General features: G+C 48.9%; 1 protein-coding gene across 1 annotated transcript; it reads left to right on the top strand.

Moving 5' to 3' along the window:
- The first annotated feature begins 475 nt into the window (after nt 1-475).
- Nucleotides 476-19,467, top strand: LOC142559354 (uncharacterized). Its single transcript, XM_075670966.1, has 2 exons — nt 476-757; nt 18,611-19,467. Exons 1-2 carry the CDS (start codon nt 476-478, stop codon nt 18,923-18,925), a joined length of 597 nt encoding a protein of 198 aa, XP_075527081.1. The 3' UTR covers nt 18,926-19,467.
- The last annotated feature ends 1,130 nt before the right edge of the window (nt 19,468-20,597 follow it).

Here is a 20,597-nt window from a genome sequence, read left to right as displayed (position 1 = left end):
GGAATCGCTTCATTGACCTTGCGGGTCGACGAAGCGGCGGCCCGGCTTGCCGTTGTGATTGTTGTGCCAGAAGAGGGACAGGGGTGGGAAAAGCGATGCTTAATATATAAAAATCGTGAAAATGCATTTGCCTTGATCAGGCGGATAATCTATTCAATATTTGGCCAACCGTCCGTAGTGGGTATGAGGCAGCCGTGATTCTAAACTTTTTTGCAATATAATCACCAACGCATCTCGCTTTTTAATTGCGGTTATTCACGATTTTATCTTTTTCAAGGAAATTTTTCTAATTTTATCATAAGTGCGTATAAAAAAACCACCCGACTCATCGCTCGTACCTCCTCCCTCCTCCAATTGTAGGTACATGCCATGATCTGAAGGCCGAGCACCACTGTCAGCCAGCTGTGCCCCATCGCCAGAGTCAGCATCGCGGTACACCAGGCGCATCAGCTTCGGAGGCAGCAGCCGGAGGAGCATGGCCTCCCGCTGGGCCAAGCTGGCGCGCAGCCTGCACGGACTGCACGTCCTGCGCAGTGCGCACTTCCTCAGCCTGCTGGCCGAGGCCGTGGGCGTCTCCTGGTGCGACACGACGGGCCTGTTCGACTCGCTGCTCGAGTCGCTGCAGCGCCAGGACGCGCCAGCGAGCGGCGCCGCCGCCCCCGGTGACGTGCGCGTCGGCATGCTGCTCATGGACTACCGGGCGCAGGCCGCCGCCACGCGGACTCTGGTCGCCGACGTGTTCCTCAACCTGTCCAAGGTAATCTAGAGGATTGGCAGATCCGAGCAACTGATACGTAAAACAGCGAAGCTGTACAAGGCAGCTATCCGAACCTTCGAAAAGTTCGTCGGGTTTAGTTCATCGCTGCCTGAAATGTACCCAAGACTTTGTAAGCGCTTCTTTATATCCGGTGCGACTCCTTCACTGTACCCGATTCTTTATGAATGCTGCTATACATCTGCGTTCTGTGAATATGTAGCCACCGCTATAGCAGGCGCATGTATTGGTATTCTGCAGTAGATTGACCAATGCCGGCTGCGTGCTCCACCTACTTGGCCATATGGCCACTTCGAGGCTGCGATGTAAGCTGCGTTGCTGCAGCTCTTCGCGATGAGTCGTAGCAGACACCGGCGACCAGCTGCGCGTTTTCACCAACGCTATCATCACGGGACCACTTCGGTCCCCTAACACACACTTCATTGTTTGCTGTTCCTTGATTGTCAATTGAAACTTGTTACTCCGTGCCCTCTGGTTTCGGATGTGGTAACCATAAAACGGGCCCTGATGTGTAGCATTGCAATGCTAGCTCGTGCAAAATTCTCAGTCTAGCAACAATGCCTGCAAGCGTGGCCACCTCAAGAGTTCACTATAGCCTCGGATTGCGCCGAGCCTACTACCAGGGATGTGAAATGGTTCGCAGAAGCAAGAGATGTGGCCCGGAGTCTATTCCCGCCGCTTCCTACCGCGTTGGTCCACTCCAGATGATTGGCTGTAAGGCCTACCCACGGCCTGCCAGACACCGAGACAACTAGGGTGCTTCTATGAGCACCTTCTCCCCCTCTCCAGAGCAGTGAGAGGAGAGGGGGAGGAGGTCTGCCACCTCACTCCGGCGGCTTTCGCCGGCGGACGCCGCAAAGCTTTGCTGTAAATGGTCCTGTCATATGTTGCACTTGCAAACTCCCCTTGTGTTTTCGCGCTCATAGAAGTTTGAAGCTGCCGATTCTCTCGGCAGCTTTTACTTTTCGCTTCTGCGGGATGTACAGTCGGCAAAATTAGTTTCCGTACCACGTCCCCACAGAAAACGCTGCATTCCGCTGTAGTATGTGCGTGCAACTTCCAAGTGGGAAGGAGCATCTAAATTTCCCCGTTCGAGAATTGTAGTGCGTCACTCACTTCTTGGTTCTACCTGCTGAGCTCGACGATATTCATCGTGTTCTCTGTAGGCGCGGTCCGCAGTCTTCATTCTTCGACGGTATATTTCATGACACGTAAATTATCATTATTAGTTAGCTTTGTGTTTTGATGCATAACGTTATACAATAATAGCCCTGTTCACTAATATAGTAGCATTCTAACGCAGTTTTGTCCTTTTATCTAATACGTGGTTCTCAGATTTTACACAGGTATTATCACGAGTGTGGCTACTGACTTTGCACTCTATGCACATTTAGTTTACACAACGTAGCACAGCTTCGGCTGCCTCCTAGTTGCTGCCATACAAGCCCTATTGCAGTTCGGTAGGCCTGAACGATGATTCAAGGCTGCCAAGTCTTCACTGAGAAAACTCGTGATAACAGGTAAACGTGTGTGTGGTGGGGGGGGGGGTGCATCAGAATGATTTGATGTTCTTATGTCAGATGTTCTCCAGGGCTGCAACGCAAAATGTAGCTGTGTGTAAGGTGAACAGTAAAATGACGACAGAAGGAAGTGACGAACACGACACAGGAGTACTAATTTGGGCTAGAGGGTGGGACATCGACATACAGAGCAAACAACACAAACATGGCTATGGGAACACAGCACGGGCGCTGACAATCAACTAGGTTGATTGAGAATGCATTATCAGCGCTCGTGTACTGGTGTTAGGTTAGCGCTCTTTTGGTAAGCGAAAGAATTTGCTTGAGTGCATCTGAAAATTTAACTGAATTGACTACGTCAGCTACTGATCTCGGAAACAAATTCCACTCCTGAATTGCAAAATGGAGAACAGTGCGGGCGAAAGGTTTAATTATTGTTCGTTATTGAAACGCGCTGCGAATTGTAAATACTACGAGGTGCCCCTCACATTAATACATGGCCTTCGGACGTCCCCTGAATTGTCTGGTTTGTTGCTTACAAGCTACTCACGATCAACTAAATTGCCATAGTTGTAACGCGGTATGCTTTTACGGCCACATTGATTATGGTTGTCTCACCCGTACAGAGCAATTCGAAGAATACGCAACTAGGGTCAAATGTTTTATTTAAGGAATGTGACACGACAGCATACATTATTTGACGTTTTAAGGTCTCGCTGTGCGCGCCACCATTTAGTTGCAAGCTGTTCGTGTCGGCTTTCGCACGTATTTTTGCTGGTCAATTCAGCGTCTCATTTCAAAGTTCTATGACTTTCGCTTCAAGATGGTATTGCTTAGCGAACTCGTAAAGCAAGGGTGCAAATTCTATGTCGTAATGAATTTTCTGCAACAGAATTATTAACTGTTTGGTTAGTAATAAACATCATCGTCAATTGTCTTTTTTTTCTGATGTATAACCTTCTCCTGCAAAGAAAATAATGAACCTTCAATATGTTTCACACTGTATTCTTACTGCACCTGTATTGACACCCACTTTGAAACGTGATTGCATATTGCACTTATACGAACGCATTGAATTTCTTTTGTTTATTCTGGTCGTAACATATATAGCACTATTATAATAAGCTACTCCGCCATAAATATCCCTACCTTGCTTTCGTTCCTTTCTCTCTACCTCGTGTAAAACGCTTGCAACAACGTGGAAATCAGGCTTTCACCTTGTTTTATAAACAGTAGACAAACATTAAACGAAAACAAATCAAAATATTTGAGTGAAATCAGCCAGTTTCATCCCTTCGTACAAATGATAGCATCCTTTCAATTGCAGGCGGTTCTTGTACGTTCACTGCGGATCAAGCGTCCACACGTATCACGAGTCATACACCTTGCTAAACAAGCCGGAACGAATGTTGTTAATGGGTATGCAATTACACCTATTACTGTATAAGCTCAGATAATCATATCCTGTAATTACTGCCTTTATAATTAAAGTATCCTGCAAAATCCAAGCTATACAAAGACATCATGGCATTTGTGAATCTGAATCGTGCTTTTTTCAGATGGTGAGATGCAGCTGCTTAGTGATCTATTTTGTTATGCGATTTAACGACATGTGTGTGCCCAACCACAAAAATTCTACTCTGCCGAGCTCACCCGGACTCAGAATCACCAGTTCTGCGTAACCGAGCTCACCCAGACTCTACCAAACCTCTACTCTGGCGTGCTTGCTCTGGCTCAGCCACGAAAATTTTACTCAGCCGAGCTCACTCGCAGTCAGGTTCATCAAATTTTACTCAACTGTGCTTGCTCTGACTTAGACTCACCAAAATTCTACTCAGCCGAGCTCCACTCGAGCTCAGAGTTACAAAATTTTACGCAGCCGAATTCACTGGGCTCAGACTCAACCAATATCCTATTCATCAAAATTCTACTCCGCCTACTGTAACGAACTCGGCCTCACGGATCGGCCCGAGTCTTAGTGAGCTGACTCTTAGGTGAGTTCACTCATCTATGTATACATATTACATGATACTTAAGTTGTTACCTGGGCGGCGCCTATGAAAACATTCATATGAGTCCGTGTTGTGTCAGATGAAAATAGGGACAATTCCACACATTGCAGTCAGTTTTATAGAATTTATTTGACCATTGCATGAAAGCTTCGCCTCATGTCGATTACAAGAAGTCCATTGGATCTGTATCCTGGTTTTTGCAGATACTGCCGGCTACCTCGGCCACCACTGGGTGGCCATATTTTGTACATTTCAACACAAAGTTGCATAAATGACTGTCGTGCAATACATTACAAAACGTTTACATCACTACAAGTTCAAGAACCAGGACAGAAACACATGCACATAATAGGACTTTGTACATTTCATCATAACTTTGAATAACTGAGTGTAGTGCAACACATAAAAAACGTTTACATCATTACAAGCTCAACAATCAGAACTGAAACGCATGCACAGCATATGATGCACGCGAATCTTAAACACATCTACAGACAGAATAACGCTTTGGCCGAAATGGCCGCAACCTTTCGCAAACAAAGCACAGGTTCACACCGAAATGGCAACACGCATGGTCATGCCGTTTGCTGGGTCTATGGGCTATAGGAGAAACATACGTTGAACCTAGCAGTTTGCGCGAGGTAGCAGCTACGGTCTATAGCTCAGTCCGCAGCTGGTCACTCGACCACTCCAGACAAATAGATACAGTCGGTACTTGTGCTTGTGCACACTTTTATTGTCTATATCTGAATCATAGCGGTGTTCTGCATAGCGCATGAATGGCTTTAGGAAAAGTACAGGGGAGGAAGCGCGTTGACTTCCAACTAAATTTGTTTTCGAGATGAGCTGTATATTTACACAGGTGTCTAAAAAAAAACCGGGGATAACAAAGAAGGGTCAATTGACTTATAGTGCGTGCCCATGATTGCCCCTCAACCAGGCCAAGTAATAACTCCCAAGGCGTGAAATTGCGATAGAAGGGGTGCTTGCTCAGCAGTCACCGAGCTTACAGATTGCTTCTGCTGGTAGTATTTCACTTGTTAACTACGGCCTGTGCCTTGCCAGTACTAGGCACTGATCAAGAAGGGGATATAGCCACAATCGAGGCAGTGAATGTCGTGGTGGCCCTGCTCCGTATTATGCACATTGTCTCGTTTGCTCACGGAGCCTGTCGTTGAGACTAGTTAAGACGTCTGCTGGTCTGCCCAACATGCCTCTTTCCGCACGTCCGTGGGTCCGAGTAAACGACCCCCACTGCGCAGGGGACGAAACTTGACCTGCTCTGGACAGAACACGAAGACATGTTAGCGCGAAGTGCGTTATCTTGTTTGCACGGTTCTTGCAGCTTCTCAGATGCCGAAAGCACACCCTCACACTGGCGGGCTGACTAATCTTTTCTTGCCTGCGCGAAATGTTGTGTACGTAAGGCAGAACGTCTACCCGGCTCTTTACAATCACGCTTTTCATGCTTGTCGCCTCGTTCGACGACCTTTAGTATCTACTCGGCGCCCCAGAAAGCAAGTGGTTCGAGTAGCCAGCGCCTACGAAAAGTCCCACCTTCTGTGTGAAGCTGAAATACATTGCGTGCACGGCGGCAGGACCATTTGAGGGCCTGCCCCCCTCCTCCCACAGGGCTTTGTCAATGCCATCAAGAGGGCGTTGGCAAAGAAAATGTTTGTGATGCCCCCCTTAATTGAGTGGGCCGAGTTGAAAGGCAAAAGTGGTTTACCACTTCATGGCTCATACATCCTACAGCGTGAATGGGTGACATTGAAAGCGTAAAGTCATAGAGTGTCATCAAAAGGCGATTCATATGTCAGCTCTAGCGCCTGAAAACAGTCACGAAAAACGACCACGATGTGAGGAGTGCTCTGAAAATTTCCACTGAAGCTTGGAAAAAAAGTTCGGCAGACCAGCCGACGCCTCAACGACAGGCTTCGTGAGCACCCAAACAATGTGCATGGTGCTGTGCAGGCTCGTCTCGGCATTCACTGCCGCGATTGTGGTTGTATCGCCCTTCTTGATCAGGGCGTAGTACCGGCAAGGCACCGGTCCCAGTTAACACGTGAAATACTAGAAGCAGAAGCAATTTGTAAGCTCGGTGACTGCTGCATAAGCACCCCTTCTATGGCACTATCATGTCTTCAGCGTGATTACTTAGCCGGGTAGAAGGGAAATCCTGGGCCCGTGCTATAAGGAGTTGACTCGTCTTAACTGTTATCCCTAGTTTTGCTTTTTAGACACCTGTGCTCATCTAGAAAATAAAAATCATTTGGAAGTTGGTGTGCTCTTCTCTGTACTTTTTCTGAAGCCATTCATGCGCGGCGCATGACACCGCCATGAACTGCGACCGACACGCCCAAGCTTCCACCACTATACCTGAATGTTTTAACGTGGTCTGCTAAAAAAATTCACAACTTGTATTCTGAAACTTTTAAGAGCGAAACTTTATTCCATTTTTGACTACGAAAGAACAATACGTTGTGTGCTATTGGCATTCAGGCCACTATTAAACAGCAATAAAAGGAATGAGTTTCTCTTGTTTATAGCATTGGGTTAATGCAGGCAGTTGAAGCAGGCATAAACTTTTGCTAATACTATCCAGATTAGATTGAACCTTGAGGCTTTCCTTGCGTTTTCTTATTTTGGTCGATGAACCTAGTTTGAAATGGCTGTTATTACCATGCTGCAACATTGCTCTTATACAGGCTAAGCATATGGTTTCCTTAACAGACTGGGATGCTTGCTTTTATTTATACTTAAAGGGACACTAAAGGTTACCAGAAACTCAAGTTAAAGTGGTAGGGCAATGTTCTAGAACGTCTAAGGCGTCAATATAATCGCGAACAGAGCTTTAGTAACCGAGAAATTGAGGTAAATGCATGACACGATTTGAGACCCCCCAGCGACATTCCGGTACTAGCCCGATGACGAAAGGTCTCCTCATAATTTGTGTTACTAATACTCAACTACTCGTATTAAAAATATCATTTCATTCGATTATAAGCCGGAAAAAATGCTACTTGTCTACGTCTATTCGATTCTAGGAAAAAATAACATTTTGACGTTACCCTTCAGTAATATGGGTGTTCGAAAGGTTTCGTTTTCGCTCGACTCTGCGCCGCGCACGCTTTGGAGTTTCAGTAGTTTCGTTATCGCGTCGTGCTGTGAGGGTTCTGCTCGCGAAACTTTCATTTGGAACAAGCAGCGAGAATGCCACGTCCATGTGATGTCGTGGGAAGCCCTCGTTGCTTTCCCGCTCCGGAGAGCCGGTGTCGAGGCCGCCGTCGTAGTACGCAACGACGCCGGCAGTGCGAGCCCTCAGAAGCAGGTCGCGCTCGTCGGTGCTCAAATCGCTGAAGTTGAGCCCACCATCGCGAGCCAATCTGTCGGTGTCAGGGTCCATTGCGACGAGCGTCGAAGTTAGCGTCATAGAATGAAGTACCAGCTTATGGGCGTCTTGCGCTGGAGTGTGAGGTATAGTAGCGGCGCCTGGTGGCGGTGCGGGAAACGACATCTGGGTCGTGCCAGCTTGGGTCGTATTGAGCCCTGGCTGTGGCGAAGCACGTTTCTAGGCCGAGTTTTGCGTCGATTCGCACATTTTTATGCCCTGTTGCGAGTGCGAAAAGGCTCTTCGCTTCTCATAGACCACGCCGACCACGCTGCGAGCTCGCTGCAGCCTATAGTTTAACGAAAACGGACTCTCCGTGTGCCGTGGGACGTAACGTGGGACGTAATTCGTTTCTCCTTCCGCTAGCCACGATACTCCCGCTTTCGCTCTGCTGTCGGCTCTGTCTTGGCTCTGTTTCTGGCCGCGCGTTCGCGTTTTGCGCAGAAAAGCCGTAGCGCCGTCTGCGGACGCCGTTCTACTCACCGATGGCGCAACGTCACTATGAGACCATGATGTCAGTTCTCCTCGATCGGAGGGCGGGCGATTTGAACTGCGCTAGAGGTACGCGGACGCTTCAGAACGCATTTTCTCTTAAAATAAGTCTCTCCTTGGCACGAAACAAGCGTTTCGAGGTTTCTGGGATGGTATTTCAACAGTCCACGTTGACTTAATAGTAACCTTTAGTGTCCCTTTAAGGAGCCACAACGTTTACTCCAGCTGCACAGTCTTTTCGTAACTTGGGTTTTCACGCACACTTTAAGATATGCGTTGAAGCACCTAGTACCCCACGCATGTCAACAAGATTGGCCGATAGCTTCTTACTTTACGCTCTTGCCATTACGAGCACAAAACGTCTAGCGCTCTATTTTGTGATTAAAGAAGCAAAGATCCTAAGAACATATTTCATGTTTTCCGTCAGGCCACGGCACTGCACTACGTACTGCAGCACATTGATTTAAGCTTTTTGGTACAGATTCACAGTATACCAATAGCGCGAGACGCAGCACGACAAGGTAAACGACGCCACTGTCTGTTAGAATGCTATGATGCTACGCACGCAAGTGACTACAGCGCCTAAAAATTTTGCGGTGCCGGCTTTTACGCCTTTCGAAATAATCAGAGAGGAACTTTATGCACAATTACAGCACACGCGCCGCGATGGACGAGCCAGGCTAGTGCTAAGAATGAAATTCACAGCGCGAATTCCATTCCACGTTCAGTAGTCAAGCACAGGTAATTTGCGGCTTCCTTCAAGGGCAGACTTGTGCCTACGGCTTGGAGCTTGCTGCTGCGTTTTGTGCAACAATATGGCTAGGAGCAGGCACCGCCTTATGCGCAATTACAAGTCACACAATTTCTTCAGAAGCCGACGCTGTAAGCATAAGTAGCGCGAGGATCTCTCTGTGCTGACATGGCGACTTGGCTGCAGCTGGATGCCGAATACTGCATATGCGATGAGAGTAGCTATATGGGCTTGTTGATAAGAAATCTAATTTTTGTAGCCCAGGCAGAAGGACACGGTGGAAGGCGCGCGAGACAACACACAGCGCTGAACGACCAGCTACGAACGTCCACAGTGTCTCATCACACTGACCTTCAGGAACCGCTGTCGGGCACTCCAAAACAAATGATAAACTTCAAAGCATTTTTAAATTACAAGACGCGTATTATTTGCTCGACAGGTCAATCTTATCCTAACAGACTATTCATTTATTATGTATGAAAAATTACGCGGCCTGTGCCATAAAACCTGGCAGCAACCAGCCCTAGGCGTTGCACCAGCCGCATTGTTGAAATCGCAGTCGTGTGAAATGAGACCTGCAAAACTCGCATGTGAACGCATGTGACTGCATCAATTTATCACTCTCCAGTCGCAGCATGTGAAACAGGCCTGACACTGCACTGAACGCCTTGAAGTAGGTGGCTGTAGGGCTAGCCTCGGCGCGAATGTCCGGTGACGTTTCACATCAGTGAGTAAAAAAATTCGGCAGACACACTGAAGGCTGCTCACGTGGCGAAAGGCGGAAACATTAGAGTCGCTGTTCTGAAATGTTTTGGACTGATGTTTGCGACATGCATTAATGTTTTTTTTTTCTGCTGATTCGGTGTGTGTCTTTACGTATATGGTGGCCACAGACCGGAAACATACGGACCACTTTGGCGTCGAGAGTCCATCGCAGCAGACGCAGCAATTGTGGAATACGAAGAGCAGGTGACGCGCGGGAGGCAGGGCGGCCATTTTATACCCTTGTGACGTGGCGCCACCTGCTCCCGCTCGCGCATTTTGCTTTCCGCGGAAGATTCAACACGCGAGAGTGAAAAAAAGGAGAGGAGGACGGCGCAACTCCCGCCGGACGCCCTTGCACACTATTGGTTCTCACCATGAGGTCACGTGTTGCCTGCGTGGCTCTTCCCGTGACTGCCGGCAACCCCGTACTAAGCTAGCTGACGCGCGCACGTGGTTTTCGCCGACGGCGTCACGCGCGCGCGTTTTGTTTGAGCGTGCGGATGCTGGGTGCCCTGTTTGGGCGTCACCTGTTTCATACGCGCTGCTAGTGGATCAATAATACTTGCAGAACGGAGATGTGCCTTCCGGGTTGCTTGTATTTTCAGTGGAAGACATTACAAATCTATTCGTTTCTATGACCAACGTGGATCCGACTGGCCTGGCGGGCACCAGGACATTCACGTGCGAGCTGGTCGCCAGTTCGAACTGCCCAGCGAGCGTCAAGTGCTTCCGTGTTGACCTCTGCACGGCCAAAGACGCGTACGAGTGGATCTCCAGCTACAGTCAGATTACCAATACGACATGGATTTTCGACTGGGAAGCATATCCTGACTGAATGTGAATTTTTTTGTTATTTGAAAGTGAACTAAGGAAATTTACTTGAAAGTTCGAATATTCAACCAGCTAGCATGTCAAGCCACGCAAGTGTCGCAGCGGCATCTGCTGTACAACGTAAGCAAAATACACAGAATCTTAGAAGCAGCATACTAAACCCTACGCTGGCAACGCTATTTCGCGTACGTAAGCCGCTTGTGATCGCCATGTTAAAGGAACATTCGCTAGAAAATGTTCGTATGCTGATCCCCTTTCGTTGTCAACCCCATTTGCGATTTTCGTTAAAGGCCACGGTTTATTGTTTAATATACTAATGATCTGGGGAATCTTATTTTGGTATCGCACGTGTGAGGCTGACGGTGGAGCCGTGCCAGCTGATAACATGGGACAAGTTTTATTCTCCCTATTCATTCACGATTAGTTTCACGATTCACATAAGCATTCACGATTCGCGATAAGCATTCACGATTAGATAAGGCTGATTATTCTCGAGTGATATTCTAGCTGCATGAAGTTCTTATTAATTTTAAGCATACGCTTTCCTTTTTGAGTTGCATTGGTGCCAGTGATGGCGAAATCATAATCGCGCTACTACTAATCAATTCTTGGCCGTGCTAAATGCGTAGCAGGGCCGTGCCCTGCACTCGTCTGAGCGACGTCGTCTACCGTGATAGGCTCGTTTCGGTCGTCATTTCCCGAATCCGAGATATGGTCGCACATTCTTAAATTTACTAAACCCCCAAACTTAAAAAATAAGATTCCTTTCAGTGTTACTCCCAGTTTCTGAACGCGCCTCCGGTATATGCATTACTGGTACACTGTACGTCTCGACAACTAATCGTTTCTTCATTCGCCGGTATTGTGGACGCGAGCATACTTTCCGCCCGCAAAGACTGCACCATTCACGCACGTGGTACGGTCGCGTCCTTCGTCGGCGCGAACGCAGTAAGAGTCATTTGAATCGTGGCGCCAGTTAATGTAATAATAATATTTGGGGTTTTACGTGCCAAAACCACTTTCTGATTATGAGGCACGCCGTAGTGGGGGACTCCGGAAATTTTTGACCACCTGGGGTTCTTTAACGTGCACCTAAATCTAAGCACTCGGGTGTTTTCGCATTTCGCCCCCATCGAAATGCGGCCGCCGTGACCGGGATACGATCCCGCGACCCAGTTAATGTACGGAGAACGACGTCGACGAAGGGTGCATCAGCGATTGTGTGTCGCTCAGTAGTTAAAATCCTGAAAACCTTACGGCATTGAATTCACAGCTGGCACTCGGAGCGGTGCGAAGAAACACGAGTGGAAGCCACATACGCGAAGCTTGACACAACTAAATTGTGAACTAGCGTGGGGTAATGCATTCGTCAAACTGGAATATACACCACCCACGCGTCACGTAACGTAAAGGGCACTTTTGAAGAGCTACGGTCAATCACACGCCAGAAGTAGCGAAAAGAGCTTCCGTAAATGAAAATTTATGCTGCTGCTATCACGACTTCTTGCCTGAAAGGCGCCATCGAAAGAAACCCGCGGTGTGCGGCGCGCCCTGATGCCTGGAAACCACGTGCGCGCGACAGCTGCTTAGTAGACCGTTGCCGGCAGTAATGGGAAGAGCCGCGCAGGCAATACGTGACCTCATGGCGAGAACCAATAGTGTGCAAGGGCGTCCGGCAGGAGTTGCGCCGTCCTCCTTGCCCTCCTTTTTTTCTCTCTCTCGCGTGTGGAACCATCCGCGGAAAGCGAAATACGCCTCCCGCTCGGCTGCGCCGTGACATGCCCAATGACGGAAGCACTACGCAACCGCTTTAGTCAGCCAGAACCATGGAGCCGCCATGCCGTCGGAGAAGCTTGCTCTTCTCGCACCCCGAAGTTCCGGATTCGATTCCCACTCTGACCTAAATTTACCAAATTTGCTTTTCAGAGGCGTTGATTTACTTTGTTTGCAGGAACCTCCCTGAGAAATTTGACGTCAATCCGAGTATTTTTGACGTGTTTTGCTCTTCGCGTCATCGCTCATTATGGCTACCATCGCTCGGGGACGACGGTGACGACGCCGTATGTTCGCGTAATGGGGCATTAATGCCTTTGCAATTAAATAGAAATAAATATGGGCAAGTACACGTGCTCACTGATCAATCCTGCAGTGGTGGTTATTCTATTCTTTCGTGCTCTACAGTGGTGATCTAAAACCAGAACATGAGTGAAACTAGCAACAATTATGCGAACTCAAGCTCTCGCCGCCACAGTATCGCAGAGATGCAATTTCAGTTGACGCTTTCTTAGACGCAGAACCTCCATGTCTACTTTCTCCTGGCCAAAGCACAATTTCACCTGCACTAGATAAGCTCGCATAAAACGCAGCATTACAAGGTGACCTTGGAACTGTCACCGGAGGCAGTCAACGAGCTCACTGACATGTTCGCCGAGCCGTTGTGCGAAAACCCATACGAGCCCCTCAAACGAACCAAACGAGTACCGCACCTTCAGAAAGGGCCCGCTTACATCTTTGGACCAGCGAAGAACTTGCTCTTATCAGATGCTTCATCGGACGCGACAGCTGCTTGGCAGGCACGATGTCCACAGCGTTCAGCTCAGACAGCTTTTCTTACAGCGCCTACACCAGCCTAGTTGCCTCGTCCTTGTCGCTGGTGTCGCCATGCGACGCTTGATCGCCTGGCCAAGCTCGCCGATAAGATCCACGAGACCGCGAGGCCTTCATTGAGGACCACATTATAGCCATTACTTAGCTCCACCCGTCTAGGCAGCGCCTGCAACCTTCGAGCCCACGTGCTTCACTCTCTGCCCGTGACACTTGTGCAACGGCCCATTGGAGCCAGTGGGACTGCTGGTACCACCTACGCTATGCTCGGCATGCTAGGAACTGTACGCCTCTCTGCTCTCGGTCAAGCCCGAACTGTGCTCTCGATCAGCCGAGTTGCAGGGTTGGGCGGCAAAGAGGAGGGGGGGGGGATGTCGCTCACTCGATCATTCTGACTATTTTTTTGCATTGAACATCATCGTCGACGGTTTCCGAATAACTTTTGTATTGCTGATACTGTGTTTACTAGCTTTTCTGCGCCATTCACCATATATCATCTTGGTTATTTCTTTAGGAAGCTACAATCCGTCGAGACACGCTACAGCGTCCACGGTCTCTGGCTGCTCACCTTGTAAGCCACCATTCGGCACTTTCGCCACTTACTGGAAGGACACAGTTTCCAAGTGTTGACTGATTTGTTTCCAGCCCCAACATTTTGAAACGCGTGGTTTGGAAGACTCCGCATTTTCCGTACATGTCCGCATTCACCACTGAAATGCGGCAGGTCAAGTAGGGTGTCAACGGAGCCGCCGATACCCTCTTAGCTCTGGCGGCAGTTGGTTCCACCTCTACTGCTATTGAATGGCACACCATACAGAAGGCATAGCGCAATGATTCCGAACTCCAAGCACGTGTTTGCGCACTTTATTTTGCGATATGGAAATAAATACTTCTACTGCTTGCTCATCTGTCTCTACCCTGCTCAAATGTAGTGTGGCATGTTCGCGTCTCTTCAGTGCCCCTTCATCCTCGCAGTGCTCCGACGCGCAGTGTGCCAATCTGCGCATGGCGTTGCTCATCGTGGTATAGCGCCCACTAAATACCCCATGTGACTGCGCTAAGTCTAGGCTAATGTAAATTCGCAGGTTAGTACGGGGTCCCGCACTTGCTTTACGTACCAAGCGACCAATGTGACCCGCCACAATACGGCGCCACAGCAACGTTTCTGTTTTTAAACCAGAGGTTCGACAATATGCATGCTGGTATAGTGAGACCACTTGCTCCTTCGGATGATTATTGCTGCGTCTTAAGCAGCGTGGCCACTTTTACACGCTGGTACGAGGTGGTTGCTGGAGTCGACATTACAATGGAGAGTCGACATCACGCGCCTTCGTCTCTGCTTAGGTTTTGCGTTCAGAGTGTCAATCAATTGTGATGACAGATTGCGGACGCCAGTTTGAACATGCCCTAATCGCTGCTCCTTTCTGCCTTCCGGGCATCAAGGACTGTCGCAGTATACTGCTTACCATCTGCGTGTCTCTGTATAGTCAAGCGCCAACATTGACACCTGAAGAAAGACTGCTCTCACAGCAAGCCGAGACCGTGCGCACTGAACCGACTACTTGCCGTTTGTTATGCTTGGCCTTTGAACTGTCCTTCGCCGCGACTTTGGGTGTTATGCGGCTGGACTGATTTGTTAGCTGCCCCATACATCTTCCAGGTGACCTGTTAGCCACTGAGAAGGCAGGACTGCAACACCAGCTTTCTCTCAAGAACTCCTAAGGCTGCTTCCGCTACCTGCAACGCCTCAACCAAGGTCAGCCAAGCAACCAATTTTTGGGCGCCCTTTTGCGCATAGGTTTGAGATGGCGTCCGGGCCTCTGTAACGCTGGGCGATCACGAAACCTGTCCGGTTGCGTGCCACTCCTACAAAACATGTGTTATCGCGCAAAATGGACATAAAAAGACAGTTTCTAGAGATTGTCTCAAGCGGGCGTACGCAGAGCCATCCGTCACCATCTGCGCCTCTGAAACACAAACTTCTCGAAATTCCGGCTTTGAAATCTGGTCGCATTTACAAGAACGGCCACATTACCTATGTTTTACGCTTTAGCTCTCGCTGAGGCACCCTGGAGGGGTGCCCGCCTCCGGTCGGGCGGTGAGTCCAACGGCAGCTATCGCATTAGTTTCAGCGGTGGCACAATCTCGAGTATATCGATGGGATGTCTTCTTCCAGAGTGCGTATACGAAGGCTTCCATTTGCTGACACAGCTTTATCCACTTGTTCAGCATTCACTGAGCCTCCAAGGGTTCCGTTTCGCACTCCGCTTGTCGAGCGGACCACACTGTACATTTGTAAAGCACCGCTGAGCCGCGATTAGGCACGCAGTGACCAGTAACTGTGCCACGCCTCGGCACGTTTCTCCAGCGTCCGCAAGTTAGCACTCGTTTTTTCTCACTGCGCCCTTGTTACTCTGCTTCCTTCGTTTAATGTAGCATTTGCCAGTGCATAGCAGTGTCGCATATCACGCGAACTGCACAAAGTTTTTTTCGTGCTTTTTAAAAAAAGTGCAGTAATTATTTGTCAGGAGCCTCGGTTTTGATTCAGATCAGACGGTCGAATAGTGGAAGGTTTGCATGACGTAGCACATATTTTAAGATCTTTTTGTGTTTTCAGTGCCTTCGCCGGTCTGGACGGTCATTCTGTCATTCGGTCAGTTTGTGTGATGTAATGCATTAAGTTAGAAGTGAACAGCGTGTAATAGACCGCGTTCTTGACCAGATACGGAATTCGGGCTTTTGTCAACTGTTGTCGCTGTTCTTTGGCATATATTGTTGTATATAGGGTGTCCCATCTGACATTAGCCAAGCTGTTCGAGTATATAAAAAAAGGATGCGTATTCCACACACCTTGGGAATTGATGTAAGCGAAGCTTTGTATGCTGTTTGCTTTGATTGACGATTATTAGTGGTGATGTTGGCGGTGAATATGTAATTTCCTCAGCGTTTAGTCCAATACGAGAGTGGCGAGTTGATGTTAAGCGTTACTTTGCGTGCACCACTGCTGTGTATCTGCGTAGTCCACAGAACACGCAGGGAGACGTGCTTGCTCGAGACGTTGTTGTGCGTCATTTTTCATTATATCTGAGAGGGTTGAACATTATCATTGCCTCGCATGGCACATCGCACCGTGGCAGAAGTGTTAAACTTTAATTGAAATACGGAGCTGTACGTAATTCATTTCATTAATATAATTGTATGTATACACTGTATACATACATTACCGGTCCGCACCTGGTTTCGCTGCGTAGCGAAGACGCTCCTGTTCTGCGCGACGTTTCTTTCGGGTCTGGGTGTCCTCGATGCTGAGTGCTCGCTTTGGAGCCATTTTGCAGGGGCAAGTCTATGTGCTTCTTTTGCACACGTGGCCTGCACGCTGTTGAGATCCAAGCTCCAAGCGCTCTCTTCAGGCTATGGACTATTTCAATGTTTACACTATCACAGCCCAGCACGCGATCTCGACAGCCGAGCACCTGCATTTCAGGAACGCAAGGACAGCACGTGCCACACGCACAAACTGAAACGCTGCCATGGCGGCGCCGGCCTGGGATGGATGGATGGATGGATGGATGGATGGATGGATGGATGGATGTTATGAGCGTCCCCTTTGGAACGGGGCGGTGGGTTGCGCCACCAAGCTCTTGTAATTACACTGCCTAATGTCCTACCTAGGCTAAAAAAAGAAAAAGAAACCCTATGAACTCCCACAACCAAATTTTCTGATCCCCTATTGCGAACTTTGCCTTTTCACGTCTCCGTTCTTTGTCGTTTCCTTACTTCCACCAATCTTCTGATCGCCTCTTACTAATCTCTATTGCAGACATGTTTACTTTTCCACTGCTCTCGCTGAACCCAATGGCTTCAAGGAGGGCAGTGGTGCCTAAATCGACCACTGGGCAGACGTCTTCACATTCTAATAAAACATGCTCCATCGTTTCCCTAGCTTTACCGCATCAAGCACGTGCTTCTTCTTCCTTCTTATATCTCGCTTTATAGCTGCGTGTTCTAAGGCATCCCGACCTCGATTCGAAAAGTGATGAGCTTCCCTTTGAGCTATCATAAATGGTTTCTTTCCTGATTTCTTTTTTTTCATCTTAAGTAGTTACTCACGGCAGGTTTCTTTTCCTTTGCCGCTACCCATGAGATTGCCGCCACCCATGATGGGATGCGCGAAAGCGAGTGCCATTTGGTGGTGTTGCAAGAAATCCAGCGGCGCACGCGAGCAAGACCACAGCAGCAGCAGCGCCAGGAAAGTCGGGAAAGAGGCAAAGAAAGCTTCGCTTTTAAATATTACAAAAAAGACGGTGCAAAATATGATATTACGATACCACCAACAGTTGTTCAAGAGGCGAGCCGCCGCGATAAAGACGATGAAGTGTCAGGGCTACTGGCACTAGCGACTGTCTGCCGGTAGTGGTATGCCTCCAGTGTAAACACCGTGTAAATAGTCTCTCTTGCCTGTGTCTTTCCACCTATAACAATGTTAAGACCTACGATGTTCGGTTGTTAAATCTCTGACGGGCGAGTTCCATAGGTCTTATAGTTGCATCATGCACCATGTTTTTATATATTCTTTCCCCGCCGAACAGCTTGGATAACGTTAGCTGGGACACACGGTATATCGTTCTTTAACGTAAGTGCGGACGCAGAACTCCCTGCTCCGCCAACGATTGTATTGCAGAACGTTGTAGTTCGAAAACCGGTTATCAGCAGCCCACTGGTGAAGATTAGTACAGCCCTCACCCGCTCTGATATTGTACATGATCCATGGATTAACCGCGTGAGAAAAGGCGCCACGTATTTAAGTCGTGCATCGCAATCTTGTCACGTTTTAGTCTCACTTTTAGTCATCTGTTGTTACCTTCCACAGGAAGGAACAACCATTTATCTAATTTTTGCGTATGCAAGTTCCGCCGGAAATCAGAGTACAGTAAACGTTCCTAATAAGGAAATCACCGGAACAGTAAGGGCTTTTGTCAAAATCGGTGGTTTGTTAAAGGTACAGCGACTATGAATAATCCCCATTAACGTGGGGAGTGAAATGCAACAGTTTGGAGGCTCCAAACATAGTATAGTGACAGACAGCCATGCACGATGAGGCTGACATGGTAACAGAGCGATTATGATGAAACCTGTCATCAGCTGTCCAACCTGTCGGTTACGGCCGCCACAGTGCCGACGACCTGCAGCCACGTGGCGGACTGGGTTTAGCAGCGCTCCTTGCTTGTCCAGATTGAGGCGAAGAAATGCAAAGTGTCGCCATGTGCTTTTGCTGCACCAAGCTGTCTTGTGTGGGCTTCCCGCAGCGCACTTCCTAGAAAGCGGAGTCAGGCGCCTCTCCAATTCGAATAATCCGATATAAAAAGTCAAAATGCAGTTGGGACCCAGTAGAACTTACAATAAAGCCATAGGTCTAATAAAGCGATTTCGCGTTAACCAATAGTTTACTGTACTTTTCAAATTGCGCAGGCTGTCGCGGCGGTGGGGCTTGAGGCGGCGACGCTGGTGTCGTCGCTTCAGCCGCAGTCTGTGAGCCCGCAGTCAGAACTGTACAACCTGTTCGTGAACGGCGCCACGGCGTCGCTGTGCGGCTGCCTCAAGCTGTGCCAGCGTCACGCCGCCTTCCTGGAGCTCACCGAGCAGGCAGCGCATCCCAGCGCCCTCGACGCGCACAGGCGGGCGTCGCTGCGATGGCGGTCGCAGTGCGAGCGCCTCTTCGACCTCACCGTCAACTTGCTCGCCGACTTTGAGGAGCGAGTCCACGAGCAGCTCTTCGTCGAGTGAGCGCGGCGACTCCCTCAACAACTGTCATGTCGTCGTCACTGTCCGCTGCTGGGAGGTGCCGAGCGAACCTCGGAGCGCGTGAACAGCATTGTAGAATCGACACCGCCTTAAGTGTACTGCCGGTGAAACTGGCAGTAGAAGGTTCAGTAGGGTGTTACGTCGACCGCTGAACAACGGCGACATCGTCGTCCAAGTCCAATTCTGTCACACAGGCCTTAGCGAAAGATACGAGAAGATAATCTTGCAGAGCGCACTGCGTAATCGGAGGCAATGTCGACCGTGGGCAGGCTGTGACTGCGGTTGTTTTCCACAAGGTGCACTTCATTCTCGGTAACTCCAGCGCAACCAGTCTGCCGTCGCAACCGAAACCTGAGACTGTACATTCGTACGACTATGGCTGGCCAAGGGCGATTTTTGATCCTCTACAAACTGGTTGCCATCCCAGTTATTGAGGTCTGTGGAAGGGAGTCCCATTCCGCACTGACGTTACATTCACGCATTTCTGGGACAAATATATGCACGGTTGGCCGCAGCCTGGAACATTACCCCCCCCCCCCCCACACACACACACACAAGGACTACCCAGTTCTACGTGCGCAAGACATTGTCGTCTCTCTTTTCACTCACCAGGACGCAGTCAAACAATTAATGTATCTATTTGAGCAGAGTGCTTCTGCACAGCTTTTAAGGCGAGCAGGAGTGTAGTATAACCAAAATACTCACATTTTCTGAAAGTACGTGTAAATGGCACGCCTCTGAATTTCGATGAGAATGGTTATGTTGACACGTACCCTCTCTATGACCACTCACCGGGAGCCACTTGCTCGTTGCAGTGTGGATGGCCTACAGTCGTGCGACAGAAAGGGTTTTCCACCGGTTGCTGTGCAACACAAGAGCCAAGGCTCGCAAGCAACGGCGAAGAAGCAGACGAAGACTTGTGCAGTTCATATCGCATAGGGTCGACGATTGTTAATTCGCTCTGGGCCAGTTCGACGTCATCTTTTTCTTCTCGGTCAGTTGAAATGTGTTTCGCCAGTGGTATAATGAGTTGACAAGTAACCTTGCTGACTAAGGTGCTACTCATTAGGCCATGGATAACACGAATGGCGGAACGGACCCGCGGCAATAATGCGAGCGCGTGCTTTTCACCCTTCTGTGCTAGTCCAAGTCATCTTTCTTTCAGCTGTCGTATGGAGCATGTAAACAAAGCAACCCAGGAGCTGTGTCCTACTTGATAGGTTACCTGTAGCAATGTATGTTAGTGCACTGCTTATGGATTGCCGCTTGCTTAGGTGCAGATGCGAGCGCGACTGTGACGATTGCATTTACCTAAAGATGCGGTTGTGACCGAACAGTTGAGTGCGATGCCTTCCGCGTGAACCAGATTGTGATGCCCCATGTTATGTGTACTAAATTCAAGTTCAAATTTGAGCAGAAACCGAGTACTCGAGTACATTTCTGTAAAACCGCACTTTAGGTCAAGCAGACTGGACCACGCTGTTGTGAAACTTAATAAAAGGTACGACATGAAGGTTGTTCAGGTCTACGCCCCTACATCTAGTCATGATGACCAGGAAGTCGAAAGCTTCTATGAAGACGTGGAATCGGCGATGGGTAGAGTGAAAACAAAACACACTATACTAATGGGCGACTTTAATGCCAAGGTAGGCAA

The sequence above is a fragment of the Dermacentor variabilis genome, chromosome 10, assembly GCF_050947875.1.
Source record: "Dermacentor variabilis isolate Ectoservices chromosome 10, ASM5094787v1, whole genome shotgun sequence".
Taxonomy (NCBI): domain Eukaryota; kingdom Metazoa; phylum Arthropoda; class Arachnida; order Ixodida; family Ixodidae; genus Dermacentor; species Dermacentor variabilis.
Note: the sequence above shows the minus strand (reverse complement) of the source record. Positions and strands in the feature narration are given on the sequence as shown.

Bases quoted from the DNA above. Each gene is read 5' to 3' on its own strand.
- LOC142559354 (XM_075670966.1), top strand. From the start codon at position 476: ATGGCCTCCCGCTGGGCCAAGCTGGCGCGCAGCCTGCACGGACTGCAC. The intron at 758-18,610 runs GTAATCTAGAGG...CAAATTGCGCAG, and splicing joins TGTTCCTCAACCTGTCCAAG to GCTGTCGCGGCGGTGGGGCT.